This window comes from Sinocyclocheilus grahami, unplaced genomic scaffold (assembly GCF_001515645.1).
Source record: "Sinocyclocheilus grahami isolate Dianchi unplaced genomic scaffold, SAMN03320097.WGS_v1.1 scaffold52.1, whole genome shotgun sequence".
Lineage (NCBI taxonomy): Eukaryota > Metazoa > Chordata > Actinopteri > Cypriniformes > Cyprinidae > Sinocyclocheilus > Sinocyclocheilus grahami.
Genome location: NW_015505231.1, coordinates 1,130,520 through 1,147,502, shown reverse-complemented (window position 1 = coordinate 1,147,502; position 16,983 = coordinate 1,130,520). Strand labels below are relative to the sequence as shown.

Sequence of the window (16,983 nt, the reverse complement as noted above, 5' to 3'; positions counted from 1 at the left end):
AAAACTGTGTAACATTATGGAATAAAATGTAGACCAATGAAGAGGTAATAATGACTGTCAAGCTTTGGGGTGTTGATCGAGTTTATCTATGTTTTGATTATCATTCTGAATCCAATTCATAGTATTTTTTTCAGCTTTTTGTTCAAAATTTTGATTATTTCTTTATTTTTTATTTATGAAACTTATCCACATTCAAGTGTTTAAAAAAAGAATGCATGAAGCTAGAATAAAATGTTTTTGTTTACAAGCAGATACCCTGTTCTTTTGATCTTTTGTATGTTCAGATATTCATGTAACAAAATATATACAAATTAATATCTAAGTAGGGACATAGTAGTATACTTAAAGTATGATGTAAAGTTCACTTAAAGAAAACTTACGAGTATACTTGCAGTATAAAACAACTAAACTAGTAGTTTACTGAGACTATACTTCAAAGTGTACTAAAAATGCTACTACAAGTATTTAATTAGTAAACTATCAGTATACCTATAACTTCACTTTTAGTGTAGTTGCAGTACAAACTAAACATTTTGATGTAAACTAGTTGTGTACGCAAAGTTTACTACTGTTATACTTAAAGTATACTTAAAAGTATACTTTTATATACTAGAAAGTGGGCCAATTTAGTCCCAAGGAGTATTGAAATAGTACACTTACAAGTATACTACTAGTACACTGACATTTTTTTATACTTACTACATAAAGTATACTTAAAAATATACTTGAACTTTACTTAAGTATACTTGCTCAAATAAACTTGAGGTATACTACTTTTTGGTAAGGGCAAGCAAACACAACAATCCGAATTGAAACACAAAAAGACAGAAATAAAAAGTTTTAAGATGAGATTTAAAAATACCTAACAAATTTGCTTCCCTGATGTCAGCTGGGAGAGAATTCCAAAATTTGGGGGCGTAAGATGAAAATGAGTTCACTTATATGACTAACTTATAGTTGTGTCTACATATTCAGCTGGGATATTTTAACATTGACTAAATGATACACCTTACTGTATATTTAAGTGATAAGTGATAAATATATATATAAATATATATATGTATCGGTAGCCAATGAGCTCGCTGCTCAATATTCAAAAACCTGGCTTTTGTTTGCTATAGCGGTTGGCAGCGCACTTCAGAGCAACCTAAATCAACATCTAAGATAAATGAATGCTCTTTTAATCCATATCGCTGTGTATATTTGCGTGGTCTGCCTAATTGAATACAAAATGAGCAACCGTAAACAATTTTGAACTAAGTGTCATGTTAGCAGTTTGCATTGTATGCAGCAGCGAAATATTAAGCATATTAGCAGTAGAATTTAGCACGTTTATATAGCTGGAGGAAAAGGCTGTTTAAAGCTTGTAATCGCTCTGAGGACACATTAATAGTAATGAACATGAAAACAGGTTAAATGAAATAAGCATTTCAACTGGGGTTCTCCATATACATCGGCGATTATCCCAGTGTTCACGTTCGTTATTTCTAAGGTCGATGTTTTCATTGTGATGAGTGCGTGGTTGATTTCAGTTGCACGCAGCATCAGAAGCACGCGCTTATCACAGTCATATCAACGATAGTGTTGCGGGAGAAGGGAATTAAGAGTTATCGCTATGGTTGTTGCAGTTCCGAGTGAAATGCATTATGGGTAGTGTAGTTCGGAGAAATGTGCTCATGTGACGTGTGCTATCGTGTGTTGTGTAATTCAGAAAACGGAGAAAGAACGTTTATATTCTGCTTTATTTGTTCATTCAAGTCAGTCCACCCAGGAGTTTGTGCACTGTAACCCTGATAACTTTATCTACATGAGAGAGTAAATGGCATGTATTGGCTAACTTGTCTGTCTCATCATTGCACAAACATGAATTAACAAGCTGTTATGCTGCTGCTGAGACTGATGAAGTGCAGAAAGTAACAGCAGATATTAAATGACTAAATTATGTTACTTGCTCAGGTGGATTCTGGGGTCTTATCTATCGGATTGCAATGTATATCCATTTTGTTAATGAACATTACACACAGTGCGCGTCTAATTAGATTTAAGCCAGTCGGCGAGGCAGCCCAGGCACACATAGTCATAGGCCATTATTGTTAACCATTCATAGGGGCATTCACTATAAACATAATTTATTTTAAACCTTAGGCATACACGACTTTCTAGTGAAAGTGAATCTAGCAACTTGAGTGAAATGCGCTAGGCTGTACTACTTGTCCCTCTCATTCTGCACCAGTACAAATACGTGCGCGTGTTGCGCATGTTTTGCTTGCTTGAGTGTTTCTGCATTATATGAGTGGCTTTGGAATATAAATCACAGCACGTTTCAGATGAAAAAAACGCGACTTCTATTTCTGAAAATATCACAGTTAGGAGATTTATAACGAGTGGTTCCCTGCGTTATTACAGCAAAGCGCGTGATTACAGTATTAAGCTGCTGCAATGGAGCAGCTCTAATGCTATTATGCAGACACATTATCCCTCTCTTCAACATCTCCACTTCTAAGCTTCTCACAGAAAATGGAGGAACTGGTTTATGCTGGGACCAGACTCTCCCACTCTTTTGCTGCAAGCCCCCAGATATCAACTAAAAAACGGCGGGCCCCACAACCACCAAAGCCTGTGGGCCCAGCTCGTCTTCCTCCTCCTGTGAGAGCTCTCCGGCCGCTGCCACAACGCCAGGGCCCAAACCCTCCATCTGCTGAGGTGAACCAAAAACAACTGATAACAGCTCCCAGTGATATGTGTCGGGTCCCCGCTATAATAGCAGCAACATTCACAAATGTTTACAGAACAAGCGGGAACCCAGTGTGCCTGTAGTTTTTTCTATTTCTGTTTTATCATGTGATAGAAAGTCTAAGGCCTTCTTAAGCCGCACGGCTGATTTATCTAATCTGCGGCCTGTTATGCATCAAACTAATATTGCTGTTGAGACAAAATGCAATGCCATCAAGTTAGCATTTTTAAACATTCGCTCACTAAAAATAAATCACTTCTAATCAATGACTTAATAACCACAAACAACCTGAAACCCAATTGAGCATCTCTGGAGAGACCTAAAAATGGCTGTCCACCAACGTTTACCATCCAACCTGACAGAACTGGAGAGGATCTGCAAGGAGGAATGGCAGAGGATCCCTAAATCCAGGTGTGAAAAACTTGTTGCATCTTTCCCAAAAAGACTCATGGCTGTATTAGATCAAAAGGGTGCTTCTACCAAATACTGAGCAAAGGGTCTGAATACTTAGGACCATGTGTTATTTCAGTTTTTCTTTTTTAATAAATCTGCAAAAATGTCAACAATTCTGTGTTTTTCTGTCAATATGGGGTGCTGTGTGTACATTAATGAGGAAAAAAAATTAACTTAAATGATTTTAGCAAATGGCTGCAATATAACAAAGAGTGAAAAATTTAAAGGGATCTGAATACTTTCCGTACCCACTGTATATATGAATAGATAGATCATCTGTTGTGAGTTATTTAAAGTATCAACCCAGAATTTCAATAAACAAAATAAATATGTATAGTAAAAAGATGAAAGACACCAATGATAAAGTTACTTCATCAGCCAGTACAGCCTAATATGCTTTACCATCTTTAAAACTATTCCGAATGTGTCTGTATTGCATCTATTCAAGGGTGTATTCACACCAGGAAAGTTCGCTAGTTCACGTGCTTTGGTCTGGACCAAATACAATGTTGATTTTTTTTGTTTGGTGTGGTTCGCTTTCACACTGCCCTTTTTGTAAGTGAACCAGAAATTGTAAACAAAACCACAGAACTTGAGTTTGATTCAATCGAACCAAACAAGACAGGTGTGAATACACCCTAAATGTGTAGTCAATTATGAGGATGAAAAAGGTGTATTATCACAGTTGTAACAAATACAGTAAAAACAGGAGCTATTTGCAGGGCTAAACAAAAATACAGGTCCAATGGACTGGAGGAGTCCAAGGGGGAGCCGGTAGATGAAGAGACCACATGGAGGCCAATGGATGCATGCAGTGGCTTTCCGTGATGATGCCAATGGTATGGACTCCTGGGGACTCCTGGGTGGGGATTAGCAGGGTAGAGCCGGGAGAAAGTGCGACTGAGGCAGAGTCAAAGCTGGAAGGAGGGAGGGACAGGGTGACACTACAGGGCCGGTGAGCTGAGGTGGAGCCAGGGGATCCAAGGACCAAGGTGAAGCTGGGGCTTGGGAAGCTTGAGGCAACAACCTCAAGCTCTGTTGTCCATTCTGAGGAGTGTGGACAGTAGAGCCACCAAAGGGACAGTGGTGCCCAATGAGGCCACAGGACTGGAGGACCCAGGTGTAGCCACAAGCCCAGAAGTTCAAAGTGAAGCCAGAGGGACCGGAACCATGAATGGACCGAGGTGGCAATGGTGGGACAAGGGACCACAGTGGAGCCATAGAGATGACCAGCCACGGTGGAGCCGATGGACTGCATGGCTGAAGAAGAGTCTTTGGTCTCGCAGGAGACCAAGGTGGATGCAGGTGATCCAAGAGCCAAATCAGAGCTGGAAGCTGGAAAACCAGAGGCAATGAATCAAGCAGAGCCAAACAAGTGAGGAGCAAGGGAGCTTAACAGTGCCAGTTAGGATAACAGGGCCAGCAAGCCAGCTGGAACCAATGGAGGGGCGGAGTCAAAAGGCTGGGCAAAGCTGGCAGAAACAAAAGAGCTTTTATGCTCAACAGGACCAGCTGAGGAGGAAGGGTCCGGGAACAGGTTGCGACCGGAGAGTCCATCCAGGCAGATGTGGTCGGCAAAGGGAAAGGGTAGGCAGAAGGTTGGGGACAGGATCTGTGTCCTCGAGATCAATGAACCATTCCTCACCCTCTTGGGAGGGACCATGCAGTGGGTGCAGGCTCCGGGAAGGACCAGAAGGCTCTGGCTCAGGAAATGGCTTTGTCTCTGGCTTAGGCTTTGGGTCCATGGTGGGCATGGAATCTGGATCCATTGCAAGCTCAGGCTCAGGCTCAGGTTCCCGTGAAGGATTTGCATGCTGAACTGGAGAGGACTGAAGTAGACAGTTGCACACGGGAAGCGGCTGATTGGTCTCTGGCATTACACAATAATGACAAGAACAGATAAAGATCACCAGAAACCGAAGGATAAATACTGGATAAATATTGGATAAATCTGGATAAATATTGTCCATATGGTATTTTGAAAGCCTGGACAACACACACAAAGAAAACCCTGAAATCATGTTGTTGTTTTTTACTGTTGCATCTCAGTCTGGACACTCAAATCAGATTTCAGGGCCTGAGGGCTTGAAAATGCAAACGTAAATGTTTCAATGTGCAGCTTTTTAAAAAGATAACATTATCGTAGTGTAGTGTAGTGTTTCTTTACAAAGTGAGATTGCCAATTACTGTCCTGGCATGTATGGAAGAAAAAAAAAAGACAAATGTCTTTGAAATACAAAAGCATGTTGAATTGCACAAAAAATAATGCATTGCATTAACAGTGCTTGCATTTTAATCAATTGTATTTCACTTTACAAAATCGCTTCCACAAATGTATTGGTTATAATTCAGCAGTAAATTCAGCATTGCAAATTTGGGAACTGCAGAAATAGTAGTAGAGTACCGATGCATGATCTCCATCTGATCTCCAATAGATCAAACATGAGTCACGTCATGCAGAGGCGCTCTAAAATCTGGAACATGCAGATGTGGCCCTGGAGTAGATGCAGAAGGTCCTTAGCCTGGAACACACAAGCAAAAGTACCTTGAAGTGAAGGTTTGCTTGCCGGAGCTTAACCTTGTGGCAAATGTCTGTATGTCTTCTGCCTCTCTGGGCTCAGAACTTGATCAAGCCGCTTTGTCTTTCTAGGATAGAGACTCAGGATGTGCTGCATCTGTTGTTGTCTCTCTGGACGAAGACTCTAAACGTAGAATATCTATTTCCTCAAAGGCTGGAGGCTCAGTATGTGGTCGTATCTGTTGCTGCCTCAAAAGCTGGACACTCAGCACTTGATGTCCATTCTTTCCTCTTCCCTCATGGGCCAGAGGCTCAGAATGTTGGTGATCTGTTAGTGTCTCACTGGACGTGCTGGAATCTCAGAACAAGTGTATCTGCTAATGTCTCACCCTTGCAGGACCGAGACTCAGAATGGATATCTGTTAATTTCTCTGGACAAAAGACTTTGAACGGTGTATCTGATAGCATCTTCTAGCATGCAGGCCGGAGACTCAGAACAAGGAGTGTCTTTTGGAAGGGTACCTTTATGTCTTTCTCATGAGGAGGAGATTGCAATTTGGCGCTTCTCCATTTCCATGCTGTGATTGGCTATTTCCATCAGAGTTCTGTGGAACATATTTGCATAGTCCAAACACAAAGTTATAAAAGTGTCACTAATGTTTTATCTGTGCATTATTCACTTACCAAACCACAACCAGAGGTCATAAACTGGGCCCTGGACTGTGCTGTCCACTACAAGGGGACATGCTAGTCAGCCATATAGACATGCTACTTTGTCAACTGGAGTCCCTAGGGCAGTGGTTCTCAACCCTTGTCCTGGGCGCCCCCCAACACTACACATTTTGTGTGTCTCCCTTATCAAACACACCTGATTCATCTCATTAGCTCATTAGAAGAAACTCCAGGACCTGAAATGGGTGTGTCAGATAAGGAAGACATACAAAATGAGCAGTGTTGGGGGGCGCCCAGGACCAGGGTTGAGAAACACTGCCCTAGGGCTATGTGTGAATATGCAGAAAAGCATTCTCATCCCGAGTCAGTCTATAACATATCTGTGAGTGTGTTTCAACTCGGTGGAGATGTGAACCCGCCTCTTTTAAAAGCGCATGGTGGCCATTTTGTCTACCCTGTGCCATTTCAGACTGGGCAAGTCTGTTCACTTGAAATAATTTCAGAGGCTACTGGGACTCATGCCGTCTGCTTGTGCCATCTGGGTTTACTACACATGCGCCCACTGCAATTATGGCTAAAATCCCGAGTCCCGTAGAGAGCGTGGACTTCGGGTTGCTTGTGCATCACGGTCACCCACAGCTGCATCAAAGCTCTGAAGCCATGGTGCAACCTGGATTTGTTCAGCTGGGGTGTTCCCCTGGGTTTGGTGACATCATGTGTTGAGACACGGGGCTGGGGTACATTGTGCAAGGGGCATGCTGGCTTTGGGCCTTTGGTCAGAGCCTCAAGGTCGGTGGAACATAAACCACCTGTAGCTGGAAGCGGTGTACATACAACCCTTTACAAGCAGGCAGCGAGTCTCCTGTTATAGGCGGATCGTCACTTTTTCTCCATCAGAGCAGCGCACATCCCCAGTCTCTTGAAACATGGAGCGGACATGCTTTCGAGGAAAGAGTTTCCTCAAGGAGAGTGAAGGCAACATCCCGAATCAGTTCAGAAGATTTGAAACCGCTATGGGAGAGCGGAGGTGGATCTGTTCGCGACGAGCGAGAATGTGCATTGCCCACTGTTCTCGCTGTCACACTCCCCGTTGGAGGGGGATGCTCTGACATCACCCTGGCCAGCAGCCAGGCTGTACGCGTTGTGCAAAATTTGGGTTATGCAAAATCAGGGAGGAGTGAGCATCAGTGATACTCATTGACCCGAACTGGCTGAACCAGCCTTCTCTCCCAGACCTGAAAGAGCTGATGGTGGCCCTGCCTTGGCCCGATCCCCATTAGGAAAGACCTGCTATCTCAGGCGAGCGGCACAATATGGCACCCCAACCTGGAATTATGGAGCCTTTATGTGTGGCTGCTTTGGGGATATCAGAGGAGCTGAGCATCCTGCATTCTTGGAGGTTCCACGAGATTCCATGAGATGTTTGTATGCCCTAAAATCAGAGGTGTAGCAATAGGGCAGGCAATTGCCTGGGGCCCCGCATTTTGAGGGGGCTTCCGACAGCTGACCATTTGAACAATCAGAAATGTCATTATTAATATAACATGGAGCAATATATCTGCACCCCCCCTAGGGGGCCCCTCTCGCCCTCTCGCTGGATGCGCTTGTTTTTTCCTCGTGATGTGTCGGATGCCATTTTCAAACTGGCACAGTGCTTACTCGTGCATTTGCTAATTTAAACATGAGGAGGACTTATCCATCACCCACTTTCAAACGATCCTGTATGTTTTTGTGTGCGCACTCTGGTTTCGAATTACAAAACCAAAAGTTTCTATTTACAACATGTTTTGCAGCATTGAGTATTGTAGCCAATCACAGGCATCTCTGTTGAGAGCAGTGGCCAATCAGAGGTGTTTACTGTAGGTTAGTCATAATCCGCTCTGATCTCATTTTTGTTTTCACAAGTTTATGTAGTTCTACACGCTCACAGATCTTCCTATTATAACAAGACAAAAAGAAAGCATACACGATGTAAATATAATATTCATTGTGTAGTTAGTTATTGATTATATAAGGAGTTTTCACATGAGTAAGCTCAGACAGTTGTGCCATAATGGAAGTGCCATTTGCTCGGTTTCTCTTACATACTACATTCACAGTTTGAAAAAAAAGTTTAAGAGGACCAAACCGTCCACGTATACTGTTTCAGGAATGACAAATGCGAGTGTAAAAAATCACATGAGTGAATCCGCCAGATTGATCCGCGATTGACGGTGATAACTGTAGCAATGGACGGAACAAACTATCTGACAAGCCCATGTCAAAACAGAGCTGTGCTTCAAGTGATGCAGAGTAAATTCAGATTAACAAAACTACAGCAGCAACTGTAGTCTGTGTTGCCTTTAGCAGCTTCTACAGGTAAAGATAACTTAAAGCTCTCCTTTGTTGTGTCCTTTTTAGGCAATGTTTGACATTTTTAATTTTTTATTAAATCTAAAAAAAATTGCAAAATATTTAATGAATTATTTAATTATTATACCATTAATAATTAACTTAATTTGTAGTAATTTTGTGAATTCCTGCACTTGCTATACTTCATAGTCATTTTATAATAAATCCAAAAGCAAGACGTGGAAAAAAAAAAACTACGGTGTTGAAATGGCAACTGAGCTAATGGGTGATCCTCTGCTGCCATCTATTTGATAGAATGGTAATTTCATGTCATTTTCATCTTAAAGGGGTCATATGATGCAATTTCAAGTTTTCCTTTCTCTTACAAGCTGTGTGTGAGAGAGAGAGACAGCATCACATCACAGTAGAGTCAGCAGTCTTAACCGCGGCTTGTGTACTGCATCATCACTGTGTCTGTCACGCGACTCTGTTTCCCTTTCGGGCTTGAACTGATGGTAAAACTAATGACATTATTTACTGTCTTTACATTTATTTTGAAAGATGAAGCTCGTGATTATGGTAAGGGGGCGTTACATTTCCGACGCGTGCTTGCGGTGTTCGGCCAATCACAATGCACTGGGTCAGCTGGCCAATCAGAGCAGACTGTGCTTGTTGGAAGGAGGGACTTTGTAGAAAACGAAGCGTTTGAGAGAGGCGGGGCATAGAGGACCTACAATAATGTACAGGATTTGAAAAATAATGTGTTTTTTGAACATTAAAGCATGTCAACATATTCTGTTACACCAAATACACAAAATAATTATCTTTAAAAAAGCATCATATGACCCCTTTAAGTCTTTGTTTTCCACCAGGAGACAATTTTTCCCCTGTCTTCTTCATGAATGAAAGTAAACATTTAAAGGGATTTGCAATGCTGAGTTAAAAAAATAAAAATAAAGGCTTTAAATTATTATAAGTTTTTTAAAAAATGTAGGGTTTTATTTTGAGGGGGGGGTGGGGGTGCTCATCTTTGTCACCCATGATTAGTTTGCATCTATGTCTTGCTGCTAGTGGGGAGCCCACGAATCAATATAAATAAATATTACAAACCCGATTCCAAAAAAGTTGGGACACTGTACAAATTGTGAATAAAAACAGAATGCAATTTTTTCAAATTTCAATATTTTATTCAGAATACAACATAGATGACATCAAATGTTTAAACTTATCTAGGTAACGAAGATATATTAACAAAATAATATTTTAGAAGTGCCCCATCTATTAATTTTGCCTGGGGCCCCCGCTTCATCTTGGTTAGCCTCTGCCTACAATGGGGAGTATTTGTGAAATGGTGCCGTGATGTTCATATCGACCCTGGCGGCTTGCTCCGTGTCAGATGTTCTGCATTTTCTACAGTACAGGCTGGATAGTAGATGTCTACCGTCAACACTGAATGTGTATGTAGTCGCTATTGCCTCGTTTTGTTCCCCAATGGGCGGGCAATTGATCAGTAGGCACACGCTGGTGGTGAGATTTCTTAGGGGGCAAGGAGATCGCAACCCCCCCCCCCTTCAGTTCCGTCCTAGGACCTAGAGGATGGTGTTAAGAGCTCTTTCGCAGCCACCATTCAAACCTTTAGCATCCATTGCTATGAAGGAGCTATCTCTCAAAACTGCACTTCTTTTTACCATTGCTTTGGCTAAGCACATAGGGAATTTGCATGTGTTTTCCATGGACAGCGACTGTATTCACTTTGGGCCCGGCGACTGCAGCGTCACTCTCCAGCTGAGACCGGGCAACATGCCTAAATCGCTATCTACTCCCTTCAGAGCACAGACTGTTTAGCTGTGTGCCCTGTCTTCTGAGTCACCGACCTCGCATGATGCTGACGCTCAGATTTCGTTGTGCCCCGTTAGGGATTTGAGGATTTACATTGACCATTCGGTAGGGGTGTTGAAATTAATCATTGCATTCTGCATCTATGCAGTAATAGACCGTAATCGATTATAGTCTACTGACATCATTCGCATACGTGCTTGTCACGCGAGTATTAAAAAATCCACCCACTATTTTTAAATCCAAGATCTGGGCACATTTTGGAAAAACCAAGCTTAGTGCAGGAAAAACATGCTCTGAATCGATTCTGAGCATGGCCTTTTCCTCCATATGGCATGTGTGTGCACTAGAGACAATCGCGGCGGGCTTCATTACACAGCATATGCACTGTGAGACAGGTGCACAATGCTTGACAGTGTGTGCTTCCACCTGCCGTTATTTCAGTGTTTTACTTTAGTTATACTTTAATTTATGCCGTTTGGAATGCAGTATGTATTAGATACACGAAACTCACGTACAGACAGACATCCATGTACGCTTTGTGTTTGTTTTCCTGAAGCTCGATTGCATGTGCGGTTAAACGCACTTGCATCTCCGAATAATTTTATGATACGAAATTGATGTAAACACAGTCAGTTATGTTTTCAGAACAGGACAAAACATCTGATATGTCGAAATAGATCTGTGCATTATATAGTAACAATCAAACAGCAATAATGCTAAGAAAAAAAGAGAAACACATAACTATGATTGTCTGTAAACTTTCAGATACTTAAAGCACTTTCAGAAGTTGAAAATACTTTTTGTTTATCAATTCTAATTGTCTTTCCTCCCTTTATTACTTTATATTTGTTTAAATGTATTGAAGGTATATTTATTTTGTTAAGTTCTTAACAATTGTTTTGATTTATTATTAATTTGTAATTATTTTAAAAAGTAGCCTGCTTAATAAAAATGCATAAAATACATTTAATATAATCGTGATGCATTGTGATATCGAATGGAATCGAATCATTGACATGATAATCATAAATGAATCGAATCGTTATACCAGTGACGATTCACACACCTAATGGAGTTTCCCACCACGGAAGGCTCCGCAATGTCTTGTTTCCACTCTCAGGGAACCAAGGTAACGACAGTAACCGGAAAGTGCATAACTTTCATTCTTATTCTGGGCCCACTTGCCTGTACATAGTTTGCATCATCAATAAGGTGTATTTTGAGTTTGGTCTTTTAATTTTTAATCTTTTAATTATTGTGTTAGTCCACTGAGTCACGTGAAGCACTACCTTTATAATATATAAAGATTGCTTTGTTTTCCAGTGTTGCTGCCCCAAATAGTTTTTACTGTTTATTCCTGATTACCTCCTTTATATGTAAATAATGAATAAATTCTCATTTAGGAATAGTGTCAAGCTTTCGTGATGCAAAGCTCTGAAACATTATGCTGTTTCGTCCCACTTTCAGTGCATTTGGCTTCCCATATGTACGGCTAAACACCGGTTCTTTCGCTCTGTTATGTTGCCTCTACCGGCTGTTTAATGCTGTAGATATGCAATGCAGAGAGATGTATACGCGACGGGGTGGGAATATGCAGCTCATTTGCATTTGCATTTAAAGCGATACACTCCAAAACAGCTCTTTTTTTAGACACACCCCAAAAATGACATTTTCCAGCTGTTATAATAAATGATCTGTTGGGTATTTTGGACTGAAACTTGACAGACACTTTCTGGAGACACCCACGACCAATATAAGCCACAGCCATATCACCCTGCAGCCCAAGACTGGTTGCCGACTGAAGCTAAGCAGGGTTGAGCCTGGTCAGTACCTGGATGGGAGACCTCCTGGGAAAACTAGGTTGCTGCTGGAAGAGATGTTAGTGAGACCAGCAGGGGGTGCTCACCCTGTGGACTGTTTGGGTCCTAATGCCCCAGTATAGTGACGGGGACACTATACTGTCAAAAAGCAACTTCTTTCGGATGAGATGTTAAACCGAGGTCCTGACTCTCTGTGGTCATTAAAAATCCCATGACACTTCTCGTAAAAAGTAGGGGTGTGTCCTGGCCAAATTGCCCCCCTGGCCTTTGTCAGTCATGGCCTCCAAATAATCCCCATCCACTTGATTGGTTCTATGTCTCTCTCTACTCTCCACCTGTAGCTGGTGTGTGGTGAGCGCACTGGTGCCGTTGTCCTGTGGCTGCCGTAGCATCATCCAAGTGGATGCTTGCACACTGGTGGTGGTTGAGGTGAGACCCCCTCATGATTGTAAAGTGCTTTGGGTGTACAATAAAGCACTACATAAATGCATCATTCATTCATATTACATCTTGTAAAAAGTGGCATAATAGGTGCCCTTTAATGTGTATCCACTTAATAAGAAATTGTAACTGATTTGCAATATAATACATAAAAAAATGTAAAGTTGTTATTTTTTTGTAAAGTCGACAGACAAATTCTAACTTCTTATTCTAATTCTTATTTTTCCAATAATCTTATTTTTCCAATATTTTTCCAATAACCAGATATAATTTAATTTAGTGATAGTGAACCATTAAAAAGATGGCTCAAATTGAATCATTGAAAATAAATAATTAATCTGAGGGAGCATTTTCATTTTGGCAGTTACTATTTGCCCTATTAAGGAAAGAGGCAAAGTATTCCAATATTTTTTAATCATTACAAATTTTTCTTAATATCGGAGAAAATTTTAAATGAACAATTTCTGAAAGATTTGAAGAAATAATTACACCCAAGTATTTAATAATATTATTATCTTAATATTAACAATTAATGAGAATAAGACCTTTTGGTGTTTACAATATAGTGGATTCAAAAGAGAACCCGGTTCATTTCTTGATCCTTGTCTGTACTTAAATGATCTCAGACCCTTTCTTGTTCACACCACAACTTCATAAGAACCCAGATTCCAGCTTTCTGTGCAGCAGTGGGAGTCTAACCTAATTTGGAAGATGAAGGTGGACAGGGAAGGGTGAGAGGAAGAGCTGGCAATCCCTGATCATGTCACCGGTCAAGACATTTGCAGTGCTTTAACAACGCATTTCAGTCAAATTTAAAGGGGTGGCTCATTGCGATTTCACTTTTTTAACGTTAGTTAGTGTGTAATGTTGCTGTTTGAGCATAAACAATATCTGCAAAGTTACAAAGCTAAAAAGTTAAATGCAAATGGAGATATCGTCTTTTAAAATTATGTCAGTTTAATGCCTACAAAAACGGCTGGTAGGGACTACAACAAGTTGCTTCCCGGGTTCGTGACATCACAAACCCAGATGAACCCCGCCCTCGGGAAAAGGCAGCAAAGGGGGCGAGGCCATGCTGTGTTGCTTTAGAGAAGAGGAAGAGAAAACTAGAGGTGCACGTAAAAATCAATTCATATATGAATCGCGATTCTGTCGTCTAATGATTCTAATGGATTCACAAGTTTCAAAATCAATGTTCTAAAGCAGCGGTTATTAATACTGTTCCTCGCGTCCCCCTGCTCTGCACATGTTCTGCATCTCTCTCTCTTTCAATGAAGTGTTACAATTATACACTTATTTTTACATAGCTATGAGAAGCGTTAAACATGGCATGCAGTTGTCATACTGTATTAAAGCTTTAATCAGGATAAAACTGTATATTAAAAGCTAACATAAGCAGTAGCATTTACAAATTACAGCGTATCTAAAAGTATGAGACAACAACAAACAAAAAACATAGGCCTACCATTAAAAGCCATGCTTGCACAGGTTCTGCACGATCCTCTTCAATAATATCCTCTGCTTCTCAATTGGGCTCAAACTGATAAGCGATATTAAAGACACCTTTATTTACAATACAACTGGAGCACATGCTGCTGAGGAGAGGGAGGGGACGTTTAGACTCGCAATAGAGGCGGTTTAGCCAATCACAACACACTGGGCTAGCTAAACAATCAGAGCCCATCGCCTACACGGAAATATTCACGAACATGAACACTTGTGGTCAATGCTGCCGCGCAAGTTTTATTAATATAGTAGCTTTGATACTAAATCGCTACATTATATTTCTCAGCAACTAGGGGCTAAAATTTATGTTTTGAAGTAACGAAATGCTTCACTTTTGCAGAATGAGATGCACAGACGCAATTCACACATGCAACTTTAATCTCTCTCTCTCTCTCTCTCTCTCTAATTAATTTAAATCAATAATATAATTTATGCATTCAAATACACGTGATTTTACCGCACTAGCCTATTTCATCTCTGTGTCTCATTTAAAGCGGCAGAATGCTAGATCTCTCTTTGCCTCCATCATGACAAGAATACTTAACGATGCATGCATTAAATAATTTAATGCTCAGTTATCCATAGATTACATAAATGACAATATAATTATTTTGTATTGTTCGAGTTAACAGTTGTTTATTTATTTACTTATTTGTTTATTTATTTAAAAAATAAACATAAAAATTTCTCAAGAGCAATTTTTGAAGGGGACACAAATAATCCAGCTAAAATTGCACTTGAAAGGATATGTATACACAGAGGAAAGCCTTACTATTAGTGCAGGGGCCAAATTAGACAACTTCAAGCTGTTGTGGTCACGCCGCGTTAGCGGTCGTGTCCGTTGTAGACATTACTATATCCGTCACAGTGTTGCCAAGTCCGCGGTTTTCCCGTGGAATTGGGCTACTTTATTTGAGGCCAGGACATGAACACCCCTACTCTTTACGAGAAGTGCCATGGGATTTTTAATGACCACAGAGAGTCAGGACCTCGGTTTAACGTCTCATTCCGAAAGACCATGCTTTTTGACAGTATAGTGTCCCCGTCACTATACTGGGGCATTAGGACCCACACAGACTACAGGTTGAGCACCCCCTGCTGGCCTCACTAACACATCTTCCAACAGCAGCCTAGTTTTTCTAGGAGGTCTCCCATCCAGGTACTGACCAGGCTCAACCCTGCTTAGATTCAGTGGGCAACCAGTCTTGGGCTGCAGGGTGATATTGGCTGTGACAAGCAATGTTAATGCAATGAATTATAATTTTTTTTTTCAGTTAGTGCAATTCAACATGTTTTTTTTTTTTTTTTCAAAGTCATTTGTCATATTTATTTCCATATGTAGGTGTATTACAATTTTTTTTTATTTTATTATTTTTTTTATTAGTAGTATTATAATTTTCCACAGAACTGTGTGAATGGGCATCATTTTGACAATGCTGTTGTCTGCAAACAAAACATTTAAAAAATGCAAATTATTATCATTTTTTTTTTTTTAGTACAATCATTGTCATGGAAATGTACCCTTAAATACACCATAAAAGTACTCGCATAAGAAAAGGGCTTTAAGGGGTTAGTGGAGAATATAATCCAGTACTGATAAAAATTAAAAAAAAATAAAATAAAAAATTGATGATGAATGGTGTTCAATATTTCTTAGATATTAAACTACTGTAACATCTTGACTATGAAATAAATGAAGCTTTAGAGCTCTCATTCAGCAATTTGTTTACAGCTTGCACAAGGAGTGGAGCTGGGGGGTGGCCATCAGAACTGAAGTGTGCGGCCACCCCAACCCCCTACTCGAAACAGTCCCTGCCTCCAGGGAACAGAGGATTTTAACAGAGGGGAATGGAATGTGATTTTACACTCCGGACAGGTTACGGGTCCTTACCTGGCCACCCCTATGAAATTATCCTGGCTATGCCCCTGATTTGTACAATATACATATGGGCCTACATGTCACTAGGGGCACAATAAATCTTTGCAAGACTATAAAAGTTTAGGCTTGCCTCATAGCATTGCCAGCAACAGTAAATGTTTCCTTTAATTTGTTGTAGAAAACCCCTTATTGGCAATTGGAAGACTGCAGCAACACTAAAGCCTGAAAAAACAGCACTAGACAGCTAACAAGTTTCAGCGTCGTAATTTGTTTGCATAACTATGATTTCCATTTAGATATCTAAAATAATTCACATCTGTCCCTTGTGTGACACCTAAGACCCTAATAAATGCTGATTCACTTAAATGTTTTTTTTCAGAAATTAAAGATTACATCAAATTCACATTTGAAAAGCTGAAAAGTTTGCATATTTTAGGGCAGAAGCTAAACATTTTATTTGAAGACAATTTGTTTGAGCATGTGGGTTAAAACTTAAACAGACATGTGCTTACCTGGCACATAAACATCACAGGATCTGCAGCCTGCTGAAGGAAGTGGGCAATATCTTCCATGATGGTGTAGTATTGTAAGCAGGCAATGCCTTTCACAAGGCCTTTACTGTAAAGTGTTACAATCACATGTCCAGCAGTAAAATCTGCAAACACAGATTATATTGCCACCAAATAATAATTTTATGAATAATATATATCAATTTCTTAAAGGAATATAGTTCACCAGAACATGGAACAATTTATATATATATATATATATATATATATATATATATATA

The 16,983-nt window shown here is 40.3% G+C and overlaps 1 protein-coding gene across 1 annotated transcript in view; it reads right to left on the bottom strand.

Moving 5' to 3' along the window:
• The window catches only part of LOC107583309 (B-cell scaffold protein with ankyrin repeats-like), a 110,359-nt gene that overhangs the window by 53,336 nt on the left and 40,040 nt on the right, over positions 1 to 16,983 (bottom strand). Inside the window, exon 6 of the mRNA XM_016269487.1 lies at positions 16,706 to 16,848. Coding sequence (XP_016124973.1) covers positions 16,706 to 16,848 — 143 coding nt within the window. The remainder of the gene's footprint in view (positions 1 to 16,705; positions 16,849 to 16,983) is intronic.